The sequence below is a fragment of the Pygocentrus nattereri genome, chromosome 18 (genome assembly GCF_015220715.1).
Source record: "Pygocentrus nattereri isolate fPygNat1 chromosome 18, fPygNat1.pri, whole genome shotgun sequence".
NCBI lineage: Eukaryota > Metazoa > Chordata > Actinopteri > Characiformes > Serrasalmidae > Pygocentrus > Pygocentrus nattereri.
In genome coordinates, this window is record NC_051228.1 from 16,662,928 (window position 1) to 16,682,640 (window position 19,713).

At 38.5% G+C, this 19,713-nt stretch overlaps 1 protein-coding gene across 2 annotated transcripts in view; it reads right to left on the reverse strand.

The window, feature by feature from the left end:
• Positions 1 to 4,867: 4,867 nt before the first annotated feature.
• rnf34b (ring finger protein 34b) overlaps positions 4,868 to 19,713 on the reverse strand; it is a 30,494-nt gene continuing 15,648 nt past the window's right edge. The window contains exons 4-8 of one of the 2 annotated variants that reach the window (XM_017693618.2): positions 16,046 to 16,108; positions 15,764 to 15,965; positions 13,849 to 13,878; positions 10,561 to 10,602; positions 4,868 to 6,089 (exon numbers count right to left, since the gene is read on the reverse strand). In XM_017693618.2, the coding sequence (XP_017549107.1) occupies positions 5,899 to 6,089; positions 10,561 to 10,602; positions 13,849 to 13,878; positions 15,764 to 15,965; positions 16,046 to 16,108 (528 nt within the window). In that variant the 3' untranslated portion in view covers positions 4,868 to 5,898. The remainder of the gene's footprint in view (positions 6,090 to 10,560; positions 10,603 to 13,848; positions 13,879 to 15,763; positions 15,966 to 16,045; positions 16,109 to 19,713) is intronic. The other variant, XM_017693620.2, reaches the window with a different exon arrangement.

Genomic DNA, 19,713 nt, shown 5'->3' on the forward strand with positions numbered 1-19,713 from the left:
TGTACACAGTACTGCCCAGTGTGTGTGGACATGATGCTACAGTGTTTGGATTTGCAAAATACTCTGTAATGCGGAGTTATTATCTGGGACAACAAAGGTTTTCTTGGAGGCGTCCATTTAGGTTTCCGAGTTTGACATCACTCCCAGCTCTCACATCTGACTTTCAGGCTAAATGGAATGCACTAAAATACGAAATAAGACTGAAATTTGGAGGTAGGGATATTTAGTGCGATATATTTATTTGTTGAGGCTTCTGTGTAATTTTTAATTCATTAGATATGTTTTCTTAATTTTCTATGGAACTGAAAAAGGAATAATATGTACTTAAAAGCTACTTTGAGAAGAAACTAAATGAAAGAAGGGTTTCTAACTGGCACAGTAGTTTAAAAGTTAATATTGCTCAGAGTCTTCATCAATAATGAAAATAAGAAAACTCATTTTGTTAGTTTAAGGTACCATATTTTATTAAATTTATTAAATCATCTTTGATATTATCAAAATAAAAAGTTCTAAAATACAAAGACCACGCCCCTCAAACACTTTTTTCAGTTTAATACATTTGTTCCATAGATTTTTTATTCTTGTTCGTAGTGTGTACGTTGTCTTCTTGGTTTGTTTCCTGTTAGTGACATCTTATAGAAATAGCAGCATTAAACTCACACAAACACGTACAGGTCATTCCACGCCAACTCACCTACAGCCTGTCCGGCCACCGAGCCGAATTGCATTCAATTTAGCTAATGAAACCATGCAAAATTTTAAAAATGCACTCCAATTAGTTTTTAGTTATGAATGTTTAAGGTTTTCCTGATCAGGTTCTGAAATTCATCTTAAATAGAGAATAACAGAACTGAGCTGAAATACTTGGTGGTTGTTAGGAGGTTGCTAAAGTGTTGCTGTGTTAATCCAGGTGGGTGCTAACTGAGATGTTGCTAGGCAATTGCTAAGGTGTCCCAGGCAATTGCTAAGGGGTTGCTAGGCTGTTGCTGTGCAATCCTAGGGTATTGTTAAGGTGTTGCTAGGCCATTGATAAGGAATCCCATGCTGTGCTATCCCAGGTAATTGCTACAGATTTTTTTTTTAGAACTATTTTGCCAACTGTGTTTTGCACTGTGGAATTAGACCTCCACATTTAACCCATTCATGCAGTGAATCACACACATGCATGCACACTAGTGAACGCACATATTAGGGGGCAGTAAGCTGCAAACTTGCCCGGGGCGGTGGGCAGCCCTATCCATGGCGTCCAGGGAGCAATTGGGGGTTAGGTGCCTTGCTCAAGGGCACTTCAGTTATGGACTGTCAGCTGAGGGGCTCAAGCTGGCAATCTTCCGGTCACAGGGCTGGTTCCCTAACCTCCAGCCCACGACTGCTATGAGGTTGCTATAGTATTCCAGCTTGTTGTTAGGAAGTTACTATAAGGTGATGCTAGGCCATTGCTGTGTTATCCCAGGTCATTGCTAAGGTGTTGCTAGGCTGCCTCTATGGCATCCTAAATGGTTGGTAAAGGTGTTGCTATGCCATTACTATAGAATCCCAAGTGGTTGCTAAGGCATTTACTAAACTGTTGCTATGTTATTTCCAGTGGTTGTTAAGGTGTTGCTAGTCTATTGCTATTATCCCAGGTGGCTGCTATGGCTGTGCTAAGCCATTACTAAGGTGTCCCAGGTGTTTTTTTATGAGTGTACACCATGATTTCAATACACTGTTGCAGCAGATTAACACATATTTAAGCTGTAATTATGTGTCTAATGGAGCAATTAAAAAAAATTCTAATAGTAAAAACTATGTGGAGTGCAGTTTTAGAATTTTGCACGGCTCCAGGAGTGAAAGACGTTTTCTTAATTTTTTTCACAAATTTCACTTTGTGACATGCCTGTTTAGTTTGAATTAGAGTGGAATAGCGACCGGGCGGGTGCACAGTGTGTGTGTGTGGGCTACAGGGCTCAGTGACTGAAGGTTTATGGGGCTTTTTTGGGTTTAGAGCAACATAAGGGGAAAAATAAACGTAACAAATGCTCACAACAAGAAACATTTGGATAAAAACCCCAACGCAGACTTTATCTGCTACAGATTGTGTTTTCTAGTTTACACTGATGACCAACTGTGTACATTCTACCTAAGAAGGAAAATGACCAACTGAATAAAACCTTTAAAAAAAAAATAGGAAAAATATTTAATCAACCACATACATCCACATGTTTATCAAAAAATTGTGATTTACTGTACAGTACGCAATTGATATAATTTCTAAGCGGACACACAGGTATGACAGATATAATGTGGGTGTAATACAGGATTATGGAACAGATTTACTCTTTACTACTCTGGAAAAATATTAATATCAAAAACACATTCACAGGGAAAACAAAAATACGGTTTAACAAAAGTGAAATCCTCAAATCAAACTCTGAAACATAGTTACAGTCCATGTAGCACCGCTGCTGTAGAAGAAAACTGATATAGTGAGGTATTGGACAACAAAAGATACGCAACTCTTATGATATTGCTTAAAACTAAACGAACAAAGTAAATTTTGACTGACAGTTGAGACAGAAATAAGAACGTTCTGGTACCACATACTAACTTTATGGGACTTTTTTCTAATTTAGTCCTCAAAAACATTCTGATGTTCCACATTTCAGCACACCTGAGAGAGAAGCTCTATGCATGGAGAACTATTCAGCATTGGTCAGACACCAGAGGGCGCTCACGAGCTGGCAAAATGAATAGGGGTATATGAAGCTTCTGTGTAAAATTATACTTTGTCATGCTTTTTTTTTTTTTTTTTTTTTTTTTTTTACAAAGAAATGCACTTGTTTTATAAACACTGCACAGCATATACTATTTTTTACTACTGCAATCACATTTTAATATTCTGGATACAGGATTTCCTGATATGGTCTAACATTAATGATGTCAGTGAGTGCACAGCCAATAACCTGATCAGCTCACCAACCAATCAACATTCAGTAATCAGCAATACATCCTTATAATCTCACAAAGACAGAGGACGTTCCTGTAAACTACATATTGAACATTTAACAATTTAAGTCTTTCGGCTCCATTTACTTCCATTCATTCACTCTCTCTGGTGCCCTCTGGATAATGGAGTGAATAGAAGGAGTCATGTTCCCTCTACACTGGCTCCATTTATCTCGTACATCCTTCTAGCTTATTAAAAGTAAAGTAAGTTCTTACATAAATGACTACAAACACAGAGCTTGAAAAGAGGAGAATTACACTCTAATGTCTTCCGGGATTCTCAGACGCTAGAGGGTGCTCCTGAGTGAGATGGAGCATTGAGTAAAATCCTAGTTTATAAATGCTTAAACATTTTTAAAATAAAATAACACATTCATATCCTGAACAGAGAACAGCAAAACATTTTAACACTGCATTTATATTTTTAAAAGCTTTTAAACTCAAGTAGGCGTTTAAAATGGTGCCTCATGTACGTTCAATGACGTCAGTGAGCACGAACAGCCAATGAACTGCTCCACTCACCAACTCAATCAGCAGTCAGTAGCAGTAATGCTGACCAATTAGCACTCAGTAGCAGTAATGCTGACCAATCAGCACTCAGTAGCAGTAATGCTGACCAATTAGCACTCAGTAGCAGTAATGCTGACCAATCAGCACTCAGTAGCAGTAATGCTGACCAATTAGCACTCAGTAGCAGTAATGCTGACCAATCAGCACTCAGTAGCAGTAATACTGACCAATCAGCACTCAGTAGCAGCAATGCTGATCAATCAGCGCTCAGTAGCAGTAATGCTGACCAATTAGCACTCAGTAGCAGTAATGCTGACCAATTAGCACTCAGTAGCAGTAATGCTGACCAATTACCACTCAGTAGCAGTAACGTTAGCGTCTTAATGCCTGAAACCCTTTTGCTGTAGAAACACACTGGTAAGCCGTTAAGCTCCATTCACCCCCATTCATTGAAGACTCACTCATGGGCACCCTCTGGTGTTAGCAGCCATGTTTTTGATATAATGGAGAATAAAAAGAGGCCAGACTCCTCATAAACCGGCTTTGCTACAAACATCATTTAATTTATTTTGATGAACTGTTCAACTCCTCTTCACTGTGGACGCTCTCTGGTGCCCTCTAGTGATCTGCAGTCATGTTTTTGGTATATTGGAGGAAACAGTGGTTCTGCTTCCTGGTTCAGGTGTGCTAGAGCTCAAATGTGGAACACCTGAGGGTCCCTGATGGGCATAAACACTGATTTATGGAACGTGATGGAGAAAATCATGCAGCTTCAGACTGGACAGATATCAGACCAAAATCAACCTGACAGAGCTTAAAGCGACTGTTCAGAGGAAAAACAAATTTACCACACTTTCCCCCCAAATGTAGAGGATCGACTAAGACATGTTAGCGCTGGAGCTATGAGGCTAATGACTGAGTATACTCACCGATCAGCAGTGTGTAAACTGCACATTTCATGCAGATTACTACACAGTTTGAAGCGAGTGTGATGGTTTTGGCCTGCAGTTAGCATTATGCTAAATGGTGGGTATAAGCTTCCATTACTTGTTAGCTACACTAGCCTCATTGCTCCTGTGCTAAAACTCAAGAAGCAAACAGTTTGGCTGATCGACTATGTTTGGGAGAGAAAGTATATAAATTGTGTTTTTTTGATTAACTATCGCTTTCATACGGAAAACCATTCCCAACAGATAGAATGAAAAAAATCACATATGATTTTTATTCTCCTCTGTTTCTTGCAGCAGGATGTCAAAATGTTGATATATATATATATATATATATATATATATATATATATATATATATATAATAAATAGTTAACAACAAATGACTATAAAAAAAAATAATTTAATGTAATAATAGTGTCTTGTAATATTTACTTACTCCGTCAAAATAATGACTTAGTAGTCATAACAATAATTCATTAATAAAAATCTTATATGTAATGTTTTCAACATAATGATTCAAAGTCTCTAGAAAACACATTGTGATACAGTATTAAGCCAATATTTAGAGAAAACTGATCATTATTTTGAAGTCAATACTTGGAGAGAATAAGTCTTTGTTTTGAGATACTACATCAAAATTCATTACTTTTAGATATTTAGCCAATATTTAAAGAAAAAGTCAGGAAAAAAAAGATAATGTTATAATGATTGAATATTTTGGGAAAATAATTGTTTTATAATAATACATTAATATTTTAGGACAATGTCATTGTTTTATAATACACAAATAATTTGGGGCAATAAGTCACAATATGTGGGCATACTGCTGTGAGAATCAGAAGAACAGGTGATTTTTCCTCTACCTGGCAGGAACAGCCTTCCATACTGAGGTCAGTGGCTACATAATGGCTGAAGCAGATCCAGTGAAGGTGCTGACCTCTTTCTCTGGCTCAGTGGGCGCTCTAGCTCTGTCTGCAGGGGTGTGGTGCTTCAGGATGTCTGTGTATCCGCTCTTAGCTGGTCATGCGGTTGCCAGGTGTGGACTGTAATTCAGAGCGTGGCGTGATGTTTCTAACAGTAACAGTGGGACGTGTATTTGGCACCTCCATGCTATACAGCACTGCTGGCTTCAGTCCTGCTACGGATGATCAGCGTCTTTAACGGCAAACGGTTCACCCTCTACTCACACACTTCAGTTCTTTATCTTATATTGCACATGAAACATTTGGAGGAGTGTAAACCACGTCGGATCTTCTCCTACGTTTTATTTCAATCACTAAAACACACTTACCCTGGGTTAGTACGCACACACAGACTGGAACTCAAGAGGGTGACAGCTAGAGTCAGTGAATAAGATGAAAATTTTGCATTCAGTCCATCGGAGGCGTTTGTCCAGCAGCAGTCCTGTAGGGTGCGCCTCTGAGTCCGGTCCGGAGCAGCGCAAGTGCGAGTGTTAGGATTTGAAGACGTGCACGGCTCGGACCACGTACTGCCTGCAGATCGGGCACTCGTTCATCCTCTTTCCACACTTAGTGCAGGTGACCATGTGACCGCACTCCAGCAGGACACAGTCGATCACAGCGTCCATACAGATACGGCACAGGTTCTCATCCACTGAACCCAGAGGAGCTACAGTGCCACCATCTGTATACAACACATACAGACACATTAAAGTCAACGTGAAATCTGAAATGACCCTCTTCAGCTTGTTAAATCTGTACATGGTTCATATTAATCACTGCTAATCATTACATATCGCTAACAGGTGTATAAATATAGCTGTGCAGTCTAGAAAAACATTGGCAGTAGTAGTAGTGCTATTACGGTGAAATGGAACAACATCATCTCACCCATGAATTGGCAGACCACCCAACCTCTATCCTCTGCCTCTGGAAGCAACATCAGCACAAAGACTGTGCATCAGGAGCTTCATAAAAAGGGGTTTCTGTTATATATTAATGCCTGTTGTTTTGGAACAGGACGTTCAACAAGCTCAGGCACTTGTGATGGTCAGGTGTCCATATACTTCTGGCCAAATGGTGTATCATGTAAAAATTATTCTTCTTTCATAATCTTCTGTCACACTGTTATGGCTTTAGCTCTGTCTATGTCTGAGTGTCTTTGACATCATTGTGTAACAGCATGTGGGACAAAATAATATTGACCAATAATATGATGTTTTATAATAATAATAACAATAATAATAATAACAACAACAACAATAAGAATATCAGTTACCAGCTTTGAAAAGCTGCTGAGATTTTTATTTATCTTTTATTTATATATGTTTTTATTTATCTTAGCATTCTGTTCCTGTTTTATTTCAAATCTTATTTTATTCATTTTATCACTCTTGATTCTCTTCATACTTATTTTATTATTTTATATTATATTATATATATTTTATATTATATATTTTAGTGTTCAAATTTCCATTTATCAGTTTAATGAATCACATCTCAAATGTTTGTATTTTTGTTTTTACTGTTTAAAACATGATTTTAAAACATGATGAGCTTCTAGGTTCTATATAAACACAGGTTTCATTAAGAACAACAACAACCAGAATAATAACAACAACAGCAATAATAATAATAATAATTATTATAATTATTATTAATTAAAATTACAATGTACAAAAGTACATTGATTCTGGAATGTTAGAATTATAATCAGCTCTGCTGCTGTGTAAATAATTCCACCAGTGACATTTGTATATTAATAATATTTCTAAAAATACAGAATTGTACTAAAATAATTAGGGATGCACTGATATGGTAGAGCAGTGGACCAATAATGAAATCCAATATTTAATTGTACATATCTGCCACTGCCGATACATAAACATTTATAAAATGTAGAAACTGGGCCTAAATCTAGCTTCATTAGCATTACAAAAAAGTATAACATGTATTTCTGTATGATGCACTAAATTGTTTCCTAAAGAATCACAGTCAAACTGCTGTGAGTCACAGATTTATACTTCTGAAAACAAAAAAATTGTTTCAGATTGATGCTTTAAAAGAGCAAATAAAAACAAGCACAACAGAAAATATTAGAATGTTGAACATGGAAAACAAAACATAAAAGGAACTGTAGTGGAATATCTTCCACTTCTTCTTTTGGCAGCTCCCTTTAGGGGTCGCCACAGCGGATCATCTGCCTCCATCTTGCCCTATCCATTGCCTCCTCTACTTTCACACCAACCATCTCCATGTCCACCTTAACTACATCCATAAACCTTCTCTGAGGTCTACCTCTTCTCCTTCTACCCGGCAGCTCCATCTCCAACATTCTTTGCCCAGTATATCCACTATTCCTCCTCAACACATGTCCAAACCATCTCAACCTGGCTTCTCTGGCTTTATCTCCAAACTGTTCCACCTTCACTGTCCCTCTGATCTGCTCATTTCTAATCTTGTCCATCCTTGTCACTCCCAACGAAAATCTCAGCATCTTCATCTCCGCCACCTCCAGCTCAGCCTCCTGTCTTTTAGACAGAGCCACAGTCCCCAAACCATACATCATAGCAGGACGCACTACTGCCTTGTAAACCTTCCCTTTCACTCTTGCTGCTATCCTTCTGTCACACATCAGCCCTGACACCCGTCTCCACCCACTCCATCCTGCCTGCACCCTCTTCTTCACCTCTTTTCTACACTGTCCATTGCTCTGGATGGTTGACCCAAGATATTTGAAGTCATCCACCTGTACGACCTCTACTCCTTGCATCTTCACCTTTCCACCTGCCTCCCTCTCATTCACACACATGTATTCCGTCTGGTCTCTACTGACCTTCATTCCTCTCCTCTCCAGTGCAAACCTCCACCTCTCCAGATTCTCTTCCATGTAGTGGAATATAATGAAATCTAAAAATTGCTTTTAGAATAAACAATTTTAATACAATAAATAAACTTACTCAAAACATCCTTAATTCAAATAGAATGTATTTAATTGAATAAGTATTAATAAATGTGTCAAACAACCTGATAATCAGATGATGAAATGCTACATTAAAAGTCAGCTTTAAGTTGCTTTTTTGAATGTTCTACCTGAGAACGCTTGGTTTCTTGTGGGAGTTCAGACGCTATTCTGAGGAACAGGTTCTTTATTAATGACAGTTTTACAGCAGAAGTTCTGGAGGTCTCAGTGGAGAAGCTCCGACATAGTGATTGGTTTTTATTTTTTTATATTTCTCTGCTAGTCTGAGTGAAAGCTGTGGAGGACAAAGAAATCTGCAGACTGCCGGAGCTCTTCGCTGACGTCCCTCTTCATTAGGCTTTATTAAACGCTCTACTCTAATAAAGTGTGCTTTAGCTGCAGAACATCAGCAGAACCTTCTGGATCCTCTCCAGAAAGGTACTCAGTATATTGGGCTAAATCGAAGGGCGGCCTTTCCATTGACATTTGGCCTTCAGCCAGCAGAGTAAATCATTAGAGGTGTGAAATGTGATTTTACACTAACATTAAACACAAACTGACCCACTAAAAAGAGCTCATATCATGAAAAACTGAACTTTCCTTACATTTAGAAATTTGAAGAAGAGATTTGATGTAGTACAAACATACAGTATACAGTATATATAAAAGGTACAGTACATATATGTGTGTGTGTTTGTATGCATTGTATTAAAACTCTTTCAAAACACCTGAAAGGAGTGCTGACATCATGAGGGGAGAAAGTTGGTGTGGCTGTAGCATTATGTATTATTTATCTGGTAGAACACAGGATGTGCAGGCTAAAGGCTTTAGGCCTTCATGATGGCTAAGGGAGTACCTCAAGGATCCATTCTAGGGCCTCCTGGGCTTTTTACTCTGTGTGTGTGTGTGTGTATATGTGTGTGTGTGCAAATGCAAATATTTATTATTATGCTGATAATACTGTCATGAACTGTTCAGTACCTAATCACAACCAAGCTTTGTGTAACTTACAAGATGCTTTCAATATTATACAACTTTTACTTTATAGACTTAACCTTGTTTAAATGTTGACAAAACACTAAAAGTGTTGTTCAAGGAAGCCATCGAACCTTCCGCCTGCCACCACTTTAAATGTGGGTGCAAAAGTGTCTGCATACAAATATCTTGGTTTAGTATTACACAATTTTTTTCAACATTTAACCCTCATATTCTACAACTATAGATAAAATTTGGAATTTTATTTCAGGAATAAACTTGTTTATGCTATTTTTTTTACCAGTAATTGATTACAGAGATGTCAATTACATGCACCTATGTACTGCTTATGCACATTAGACACCGTTTAACACGAAGCTTTAACATTTATTACTAATTGTTGGTTGATTTCTATCCACTGTGTTCTTAATGAAAGAGCAGCCCTGTCCTCGGACTATATGATGTATTTTAATTTATAACTCTACATTTAGATTATTACCTCTTAATCTGAGTAATTTTCTAAATCAAAAAGGAACCACGAACTATGATCAGCGCCTTTATCAGTGTCTTTGTAAGATGCTCTCTGTACACACTGAATTAGGAAAACAAGTTTTTAGTTATGTTGCACCATCTGACTGGAATTTGTTACAGACAGACTTAAAACTTCAGGAATATGTGTAATTCAATAGCTTTAAAAACATTCTTCAGATAGTGTAAGTGGCTAAAACTGTCAATATTTTAAATGAATTATTGGGGTTTATGATTATTGCTTTTTCTGTTTTATGTTGTAATGTGTAATTTGTTTTGTGGGAACAATTTATTATGTGTTGCCCTCTGTCTTAGACACTCCTCTAAAAGAGATTTTTAAATCGCAGTAAAAAAGTTCCTGGTTAAATAAAGGTAAATAAAAAATATAGGCACAAATATTTACCTATGATACTCTTTTCCTCTAAATAAACCTGATTAGACTATAATATGGTCAGTTATTGTAAAAATGACAATGAAAACATGATCATTTGTGTCAAAAGGTCTGCAAACTGTCCACAGGCAATGTACAGACCTGATCAGATCAAAGACAGAACACAGATGAGATGTTAACACAGATGGATCATGCAGGTGGAAATGAAACAGCACACTGAGATGGGTTAAAAGAAAAAGACTTCATTTCCCAGCATGCACTATAGAGGATCAGGAGCGCGTCAGTCACTGAAGTTCTTACCTCCGACTCCTCCATCACATATCGGAGGAGGATACGCCACCACTTTGTTAAAGACAGATGGAGCAGAACAGCATTAAAACACAGTAGCACTCATTCACAGAGGAACACACTCACACACTGATCAGATCACAAAGAACCAGATGAACATCACCAGCTTAAAACCACAGGTGTAAACACTTTCTGGACTGATTCTTAAAATAATTTGTGCACTGACCCTAGAGGTAGTCGATCAGCTGAGACACTGCAGGTGCAGTGGGTCCACGGTTCAGTAACTGCGATGGTTTTTGGCTAATGTTAATGCAGGGGTGTCCATCTGATGCGCAGACGGCCGGTGTGGCTGCATGTTTTCAATCCAAACAAGCTGAAGCTCATCTGATTGCACTTGTTAAATCAATTGCTCAACGTTCAAACAACTGATTATGATTAAAGGGTTCTCTGCATCAAGAAGAGGTTCCTCAGATTGTTGGAGATGCACCAATGATGCTCTAATGATGATACAGCACCAAAAGGGGTTCTGCTATTCTGATATCAACCTTGTTACAATAGAAGAACCCTTTTTGACATGCCTTTTTGGTACTATACAGAACCCTTTTCAAAAAGATTCTACATAGAATTATATACAGAACCTTCGCCATTAATCTGAAGAACTGTTTTACCATGCAAAGCAGTATTTAATCATGCAAATTGTTCTTTAAGCATTCATGGCACTCTATAAAACCATTTTCCTTATTAAAGAACCCCTGAAGAACCATCTTTTTAAGAGTGTACTGTAACTGAAAGATCTGCTCAGCTCTGCCAGTCTGTCGGAGCTTCAGCTTCTCTACTTTAAATCATTAATCAGAGCTAGCGAGGGTGCCCGTGTCAGTGCACTTTCAGTTTCTCTCTGTGACGTTTTATGGAGTTTGGGAATTACTTTGCTGCTGAAATGTGTGCATGAAGGGACACTGTAAAGGCCATCGCACACCGGATGCACTGTGTCAGATAGCAGAGCACTGCTATGAACACAGACAGGAAGAGCAGATAAATGGCAGAATCAGGGTTATTTTTACACTCATATAAACTGAATTTAATAAAGTGTTCAGCGTCTGATCACACAGTGTCAGTTTACTGTAAGAACTCTGGTACAGAGTTACAATTACTCTACACACCGGCTGTTTATGAGGTAAAAGAGGCTAGGCTAATGATGCTAGTGTAGATTAGCATCTATCTGTTTACCTAAAAGACTGGCTGCCGGAGTCATGAGCACCGCTGCACGTAGACTCAGAGCGCTGGTGTGTAGACCTTCATTACAAAGTAAAGGTTTTGAAGGTTTTGCGGAAGCCTTAACTTCTCTGTCTCACTAGCACTTGTCATTGTCACATTGGAACTGAGGATTTATTCGTCTTTAGCTCCACCTCTGTTCACCAGCTCATATTTGCAGACAAAGCGCTGACTGGCTCCAGGAAAGTTCTGATCGGCTCCAGAGATGTTCTGTGGAGTAAGTGTGTACTCTGCCGTTTTGGAACTTGTAGGAAATTGACAGGCATGCTGTCAACTCCACGGTTAGGGTGTGCATATTGAACTGGAAGAGTCGTACCAAACAGTTCAACAATATACCATGTACCGTTGCATCCCTATGAGACATGATTGTTGCATCTTTGGTTTAGCACTGAAGCTACTAGGCATATGTAGTGAACAACCACCAGAGGTCAACAGTCACCCAAATTTTCCCTGTAAATTTATCCTCATAATTCCTCTCAGCCCACTCAAACTGCACTCAGCTCAACATTAAGGTGATCCAGACCTGAAGATGTGGTTTAGGACATGCTATGGTTTACTGTGAGCTACAAACATGAACGAAACTTCACCGTGAAGCTGAACTACAAGCAGACACACTAAATCTTGTAGTTAAACGCCTGGACACTAAGGGTGGGAAATATGACAATATTTTATCGTTATCATAATAATTGACTTTTCTGAGCTTATTGTGGGTAGAGTCAGTACATAAGGAAAACTAACAACACTACAAAGTGAGCATAATTAATCCTGTTTAAATGGATTTAGTGCAGCACTGAGTGTGTTCACATGCACTTAATAATCCAATCATCTTATTTCTGCAGTCTGATTATTAAGAGGTCGTGTTAACAGCACACTCTGATTTCTTAGATCAGATTAAGAAATCTGATAAAGTGGCTGGATTTGAGCTCAATAATGCAGCTTTTCAGTGCATGTAAACCCTCTCTCTGATTTCTTTGGTTTCTCTCAGTCTGTGCATGTGTGGAAACATTGCGCTGTCACAGAAAAGCAGGCAGGCATTTAACACAGCACCCATGAGACTACATACTTTCCGAAATTAAGGATTTAAATATTCTTCATCTTCTAGATGATGTATGTTCATATTTTCAGGTAAAGTGACTCAATGTTTAAGAATGATGTTTGAGTTTTACGTTACATTTAATTTGCGTCTTATTCTGTGAGTTTATTGCCTGGTTGTAAAGCAGAAATCATTTACGGGCACAATCTGATTTTCTGCAGTTATCAGATTATTAAGTGTAAACACATCTGAACCTATTACTGACGCAATCTGATTATTATTCTATAGATACATTATGTGCATAAATTAAAATACATTTTATCTGTTCCAACTTATTAAAGCTTAGAAAAATGAAATATGTGATGCATATTATGCACCATGAAAATGTTCTGAAGTAGTGTTCTATATTTTTTTATAGATATATTCTATAATTTTTTGCCGTATCACCCACCCCTATTGGAGACCAAACATGTTTTGGAGGTGTCGCCTGCTTCTGGGGTATACATTTGATGGGTGGGTGTGTCTTTAGTGTAAGCCCCAACCCTTTTTGATGCTGGCTGTCTAGTTTTGTTCATTAACAGTGGTTTCGGTGAAAGACAGTGAATGAGAGACACTTCATAGAAAGTGAGTCAAATCAGACACATCCATTTACGTTTACATTCACTGACTATTAAATCATTTATACTGTTTATTAATACTGAACTGAAATATGACAAAATAATGCTGAACTGGATGCCAATCAGAAGCTGGAAAGTGTGATGACTTAGGCATAAAGCTAATTGATGGGGTACAGATTTCAGTTACTCGTTAATTACATTAGCGTCGTAGCTCCAGTGCTAAAACTAAAGAAGTAAACCTCAGACACCAAACATGTCGTGGTTGATTGTGACTACATCTTATGTGGATTTGGACTTTTGATCACTTTCTTAAACTATAGATTGGTGAAAAGAGAGCATTAATGTGTGGCTAATTCTGCAAATTGTAGAAATGCTTACCTGCCGTGATGCTGTTGCTCACATTTTCCACTGCAAAGAAAAAGGCACAAAAGAAAGATATCAATTCTGTGAAGATGCCGTAGTTCCTACTCCAAAATGAGCATGCACTATACAAATGATGTTTCATATCTGTATTTCATATTATTTTTCATTAATTAATGTTCACTTACACCATATGGCATGTCTGTAAATATTTATTTACATTATTCTGCATGTCTGTATTTGCCATTAAGAATGAACCTGAATGAAACAAAGAATTTCAAAGAGAAAGTCGCTTCGAAATTCCGAGTGTATTCAAAGTGAGGTTCTGTGGGAGATTTACAGCCCCATCCTCCTCATTCTTCACCAGCATGATTCACTTTAGCTCATTCAGCCCCCACACAGTCCGCTACGATCCACATGCTGAGGAACTCTAATTAAACATCACACGCTGCTCTCTCTGTTGCTCTTTTCAAGATGTTTCTTCCTGAGAACAATTATTACAGTTGGAAAGTTCACAGATAAACTGTCTTCTCGTCTGTCTGTGTCCCACTGCTGCACTGAACTCCATTGCTGCACTGAACTCCTCTAAACTATACTGCAGCACTGCCAAACTGACTAAACAGTTAAAGTCAAGTCAAAGTTTATTTATATAGCGCTTTCTACAACAGGTGCTGTCATAAAGCAGCTTTCCAGAAAAAAACTCCCACAAAGCAAGAGGAAGAAACCTTGAGAGGAACCAAGTCTCAAAAGGGGAACCCATTCTCCTCTGATCCACACCAGAGAGCAAACAATAACATAGATCAGCAACTCAACTCAACTACTCAAGAACTCAGCTCCACAGCTCAACAGCTTCACAGCTCAACATCTCAATAACTCCACAGCTCAACATCTCAATAACTCCACAGCTCCACAGCTCAACATCTCAATAACTCCACAGGTCAACAACTCAACAACTCCACAGCTCAACATCTCAATAACCGCACAGCTCAACAACTAAACAACTCCACAGCTTAACAACTCAACAACTCCACAGTTCAACATCTCAATAACTCCACAGCTCAACATCTCAATAACTCCACAGCTCCACAGCTCAACATCTCAATAACTCCACAGCTCAACATCTCAATAACTCCACAGGTCAACAACTCAACAACTCCACAGCTCAACATCTCAATAACTGCACAGCTCAACAACTAAACAACTCCACAGCTTAACAACTCAACAACTCCACAGTTCAACATCTCAATAATTCAATAACTACATAGCTCAACAACTGAACAACTCCACAGCTCAATAACTGAACAACTCCACAAGAACTCAGCTCCACAGCTCAACAACTCAACAGCTGAACATCTCAATAACTCCACAGCTCAACATTTCAACTCCACAGCTCAACACCTCACCAACATTTCAATAACTCCATAGCTCAACAACCTCCGGCTCAACATCTCAACAACTCCACAGTTCAACAACTGCATATTTCAACACCTCACCAACTCCACAGCTCAATTACACAGCTCAACAACTCCACAGCTTAACAACTCAACTCCACAGCTCAACAACTCAATAACTCCACAACTCAAGAAATCAACCACTCCTGTTATGCTGATCAACAAGCAAGACCATCCTGGGTGAGCAACTAATCCAGCACCAGACCAGTTAAATCAGCATAGAACTTATACTGGTCTAAGATGGTTTTGTGCAGGGAAACTCAACAACAATACAGCTAAAAACAAGGCATCATAGCCCATTACTTAGAGACAATCTCCTTAATTAGAGTTCACTAAAATAGATCATTTTAAAGCACAGTAGCTTTAAAGAAAAAATATGGGATTTGTATATTGCATTACATAGAGTTTCAATATCAATACCAGAAAAAAGAAAGGCAGTATTTGTATTAGAAACACAAATAAAAATGCAGTTTTCCACTCACTGGACCTGCGGTTGATTTCATTTTCTCGGTACAGTCGGTGCACTCGCTCCACCAGCTCCCATTTCTCACAGCAGCCCGAAAAATTAACAAAGTTACGCGCTAAAATCTCCTTCAGCTGCCGAACGGTGAGAGCTTCGATGTCCTCCTCGTGGGACAGATCAGAAAGAGAGGCCCGTGCTCGCCGCTGCACCACCGGACTGGACTGCGAGTTCACAAACAGACACAAATCAGTGAATAGTTCACAACAGAGACGTTTCACATTCCTTCACTCAGTTTACTCACCTCTAGTAAACGATCATTGGGCTCCAGTGTCAGGAGAGAGACAGATGCAATGTCCCCGTGATCCTGAAAAATGAAATATACAGAAAAACAGACCATCATCATCATCGGCACCACTGATGAAATAATACAGTGCTGAAATACTGTTGTTTGTAAGTACATCTGCTGAAGCTTCTGTACACATCATCATTGACAAAGCATCAGCAGATGCACTTAGTGATAATAATAATAATACTAATAATAAACTCCTCAAATAGTTTTTAGAACTGAAGCTCTATCTGTGGCCCAAACATCCATCCATTTTCTAAGCCGCTTCTCCGTCAGGGTCGCGGGGGGGGAACTGGAGCCTATCCCAGCAGTCTTTGGGCGGAAGGCAGGATACACCCTGGACAGGTCGCCAGTCCATCGCAGGGCAGACACACAGACACACCTAGGGACAATATAGCACATCCAATTGACCTGACTGCATGTCTATGGACTGTGGGAGGAAACCGGAGAACCCGGAGGAAACCCATGCAGACACGGGGAGAACATGCAAACTCCACACAGAGAGGACCCCGGTCACCCGGCCGGGGAATCGAACCCAGGCCCTCTTTGCTGTGAGGCGACAGCGCTACCCACCACGCCACCGTGCTGCCCAGAGCCCAAACAAATAAAAACTTTTTTTTTTTTTACATAAAAATTGTCAGATGTAGTATGTGAACACTGTTAAAGTTTCTAAAGTGTGCTGTTCAGTTCCCAGTCCATACAGACCAAATACAGAAGTGTTTTGAATTCAGTGTTCCTTTGATGTCAATAAAAAAAATCAGTGCATTTACATGTCGCTGTTGTTGGAAGAAAACCTTATATTTCCAAAACGGTAACTTTACAGGAGAAGAAACAAACATACTGTGCTTTTAATGTCAATGTAACCACACATTTTTCCAAGTAATTTTGGGTCATTTCTTTTGGTCTATTCTTAACAAAATTTACACACAATGTAAAGGTCAACAGGCTTTTTCAAATTATGTCAAAAACTGAAAAACAAAATGGAGATACGAGGTTTTCTTCTCACAGCAGCGACATACTCTGCAATGGTTTAGCTCAACCTGTTAGTACTGGCATTATAGTGTTTCAAATCAGCTTGCTTTTTAAATGATGCACGATATAGGGTGGCCAATCAGAACAGAGCTCATTTACATATATCAGTCTTAAAGGCACAGTAACAAAAACAGCCTAATTAACTGTAAAAGATAGAAGCATCTAGAAATGAATTGTGGGGGAAATAATAATAATAATGATAATAATGATATATATATATATATATATATATATATATATATATATATATATATATATATATATAAATAATACAATTTATGTAATGAATTTCAGAAATATAAAATGTTTTATAACTTCTTCAAGCATGTTTTATGTTCTATTTTTTCCCCAATATGTTAAATTCAGTAAATAAACAGTGGTTGTTTATTAATATATGCAGAAGTGTGTTCTCTGTAGAGGATGTGTTAACTTAATTTACACTTTATAAATTTTGCATTCGACTGTACATCTTTAAAAAGTAATTCTTATCATCATAAGCCTCCTGAAGCTGTGCATTACAATGATTTTCTCATGGGCTTTTACTGCACTTCCTATTGTGCCTAACAGCACATTTAACCATGATAAAATCACTGTAATGCACATCCTTTCATGACTTATTGTTTTATGAAACTTCCATTTGATGTCATAAAATATGTGTCTTTTCCTGCAGAGGGAATTGTCAGCATCTTGAAACACTACTTATAGCTGATGATTTAGCTCTAACTATACTGCTCACGCTTTCTTACAATGCCTCTTCTGCTGTTCTGTTGAATTATTTCTGACTCATAGCTCATAAAAACAAGTGGAGAAATTATGTGGAAAGTGCTGATCCTAAACTTTCAATCCATGCCTCAGGTGAAGTATTTTATTTAGATTTGAATTTGCTAAACTTGTTGTGGGTACCGTCTTGTTTTGCAGAGAGGAAAAGACTTTACATTGTGGCTGTTTCTGTCATTTTTGGAAGGAGACACAAACAAAGTGCAAACTTGTCCATACAGCAAGGTACCGTGATTCATTATGTACCTGTGTAATTAATTCATTTGATTTAAATAATTATGTAATGTAAACTGACCATAATAGAAAACTGTCCATCCCTGTGTGCCATTTACGCTACAGTCCACTTGGCTCTCCGTGCTGACCCATGTGAGTTTGATTTAATAATGTATGGGTCAGTCTTTGCTCCTCACGCACATCTGCAGCATCACCAGGACCTTGAAATAACTGACATGCAATCTCCTTAAAGCAACAGTTCAGCAAAAATTCCCCCAGTTTTCTCTCCCATTCTCCAACTGGAAGACAATACTCCACCAATTAGCACCATGCTTAAATCATCACACTTGGCCGAAACACGTTAAGGGCCAGAATTTACCTGCTAAGGAGGAACATAAAATTCAAATAAGAAGCTGGAGAAAAGGAAGTCAACTTTTAGTATGACGTTTAGTATCTCTAATTATTCTCTTGATTATGTGGCTTCTGACACTGTATGACTCACTGTTATCTATAAACATGGACCAATGTCGACAGATAGCTAAAACTGTCTTTTATCCACTGAGAGTTTAAAGGCCGGATTGTTTTTCCACATTCAGGAAACAGAGCACCGGCATTCCAGCTTAGCCACTCTGTGTGCGTGTTCAGTGCTCTGGCTGTGGAGGGAATTATAAAGCAGGCTGTTCCACAGTTACATAAGCGGCTCAGCCCGGCGGCTGTAGAGGAACACAGAGGAATGCAGGGTGAGACGGAGTACAGCACATATGTACAGGAGTATCTGTGTGCAACTGTATAGTTTTGGTTTAAGAAGTGTTATCATGGAAATTGGTGTAACATAACTACTGAAATCAGTTTAACATAACCATGAAATAGGTGTAACTAAATCAAGGAAATGGGCTCGGCATAACCATGGAAATTAGAATAGTGTTAGTAAGGAAAGAGGTGTAGCATAACCATGGAAATTAGCACAGTATAACTGTGGAAATGAGTGCAGTGTAACCATGAAAATGACCATGGCATAACCAAAGAAACGGGTATTTTGTAACCATGGAGATTAGCATAGTGTTATTATAGAAAATGGCATAGTGTAACCATTGAAACTGCAGTAGTGTAACCATACAAATGGGAACTGTGTAACCATGGAGCGTAGGGTAACCATAGAAATGTGTGAAAGGAAACCATGGAAATCAGTGCAGGGTAACCATGAAAATGGGTGTAGAGAAACCATGGAAATGGGTGTCGAGTAATCATGGAAATTGGTGTAGGGTAATCATAGAAATATGTGTAGGGAAACCATGGAAATCAGTGCAGTGCAACTATTAAATGGGTGTAGGGGAACCATGGAAATCAGTGCAGGGTAACCATGAAAATGGGTGTAGGAAAACCATGGAAATTGATGTAGGGTAACCATGGAAATGAGTGTAGAAAAACCATGGAAATGGGTGTAGGGAAACATGGAAATGGGTGTAGAGAAACCATGGAAATGGGTGCAGAGAAAGCATGAAATTGGGTGTAGAGTAACCATGGAAATGGGTGTAGGGAAACATGGAAATGGGTGTAGAGTAACCATGGAAATGGGTGTAGGGAAACATGGAAATGGGTGT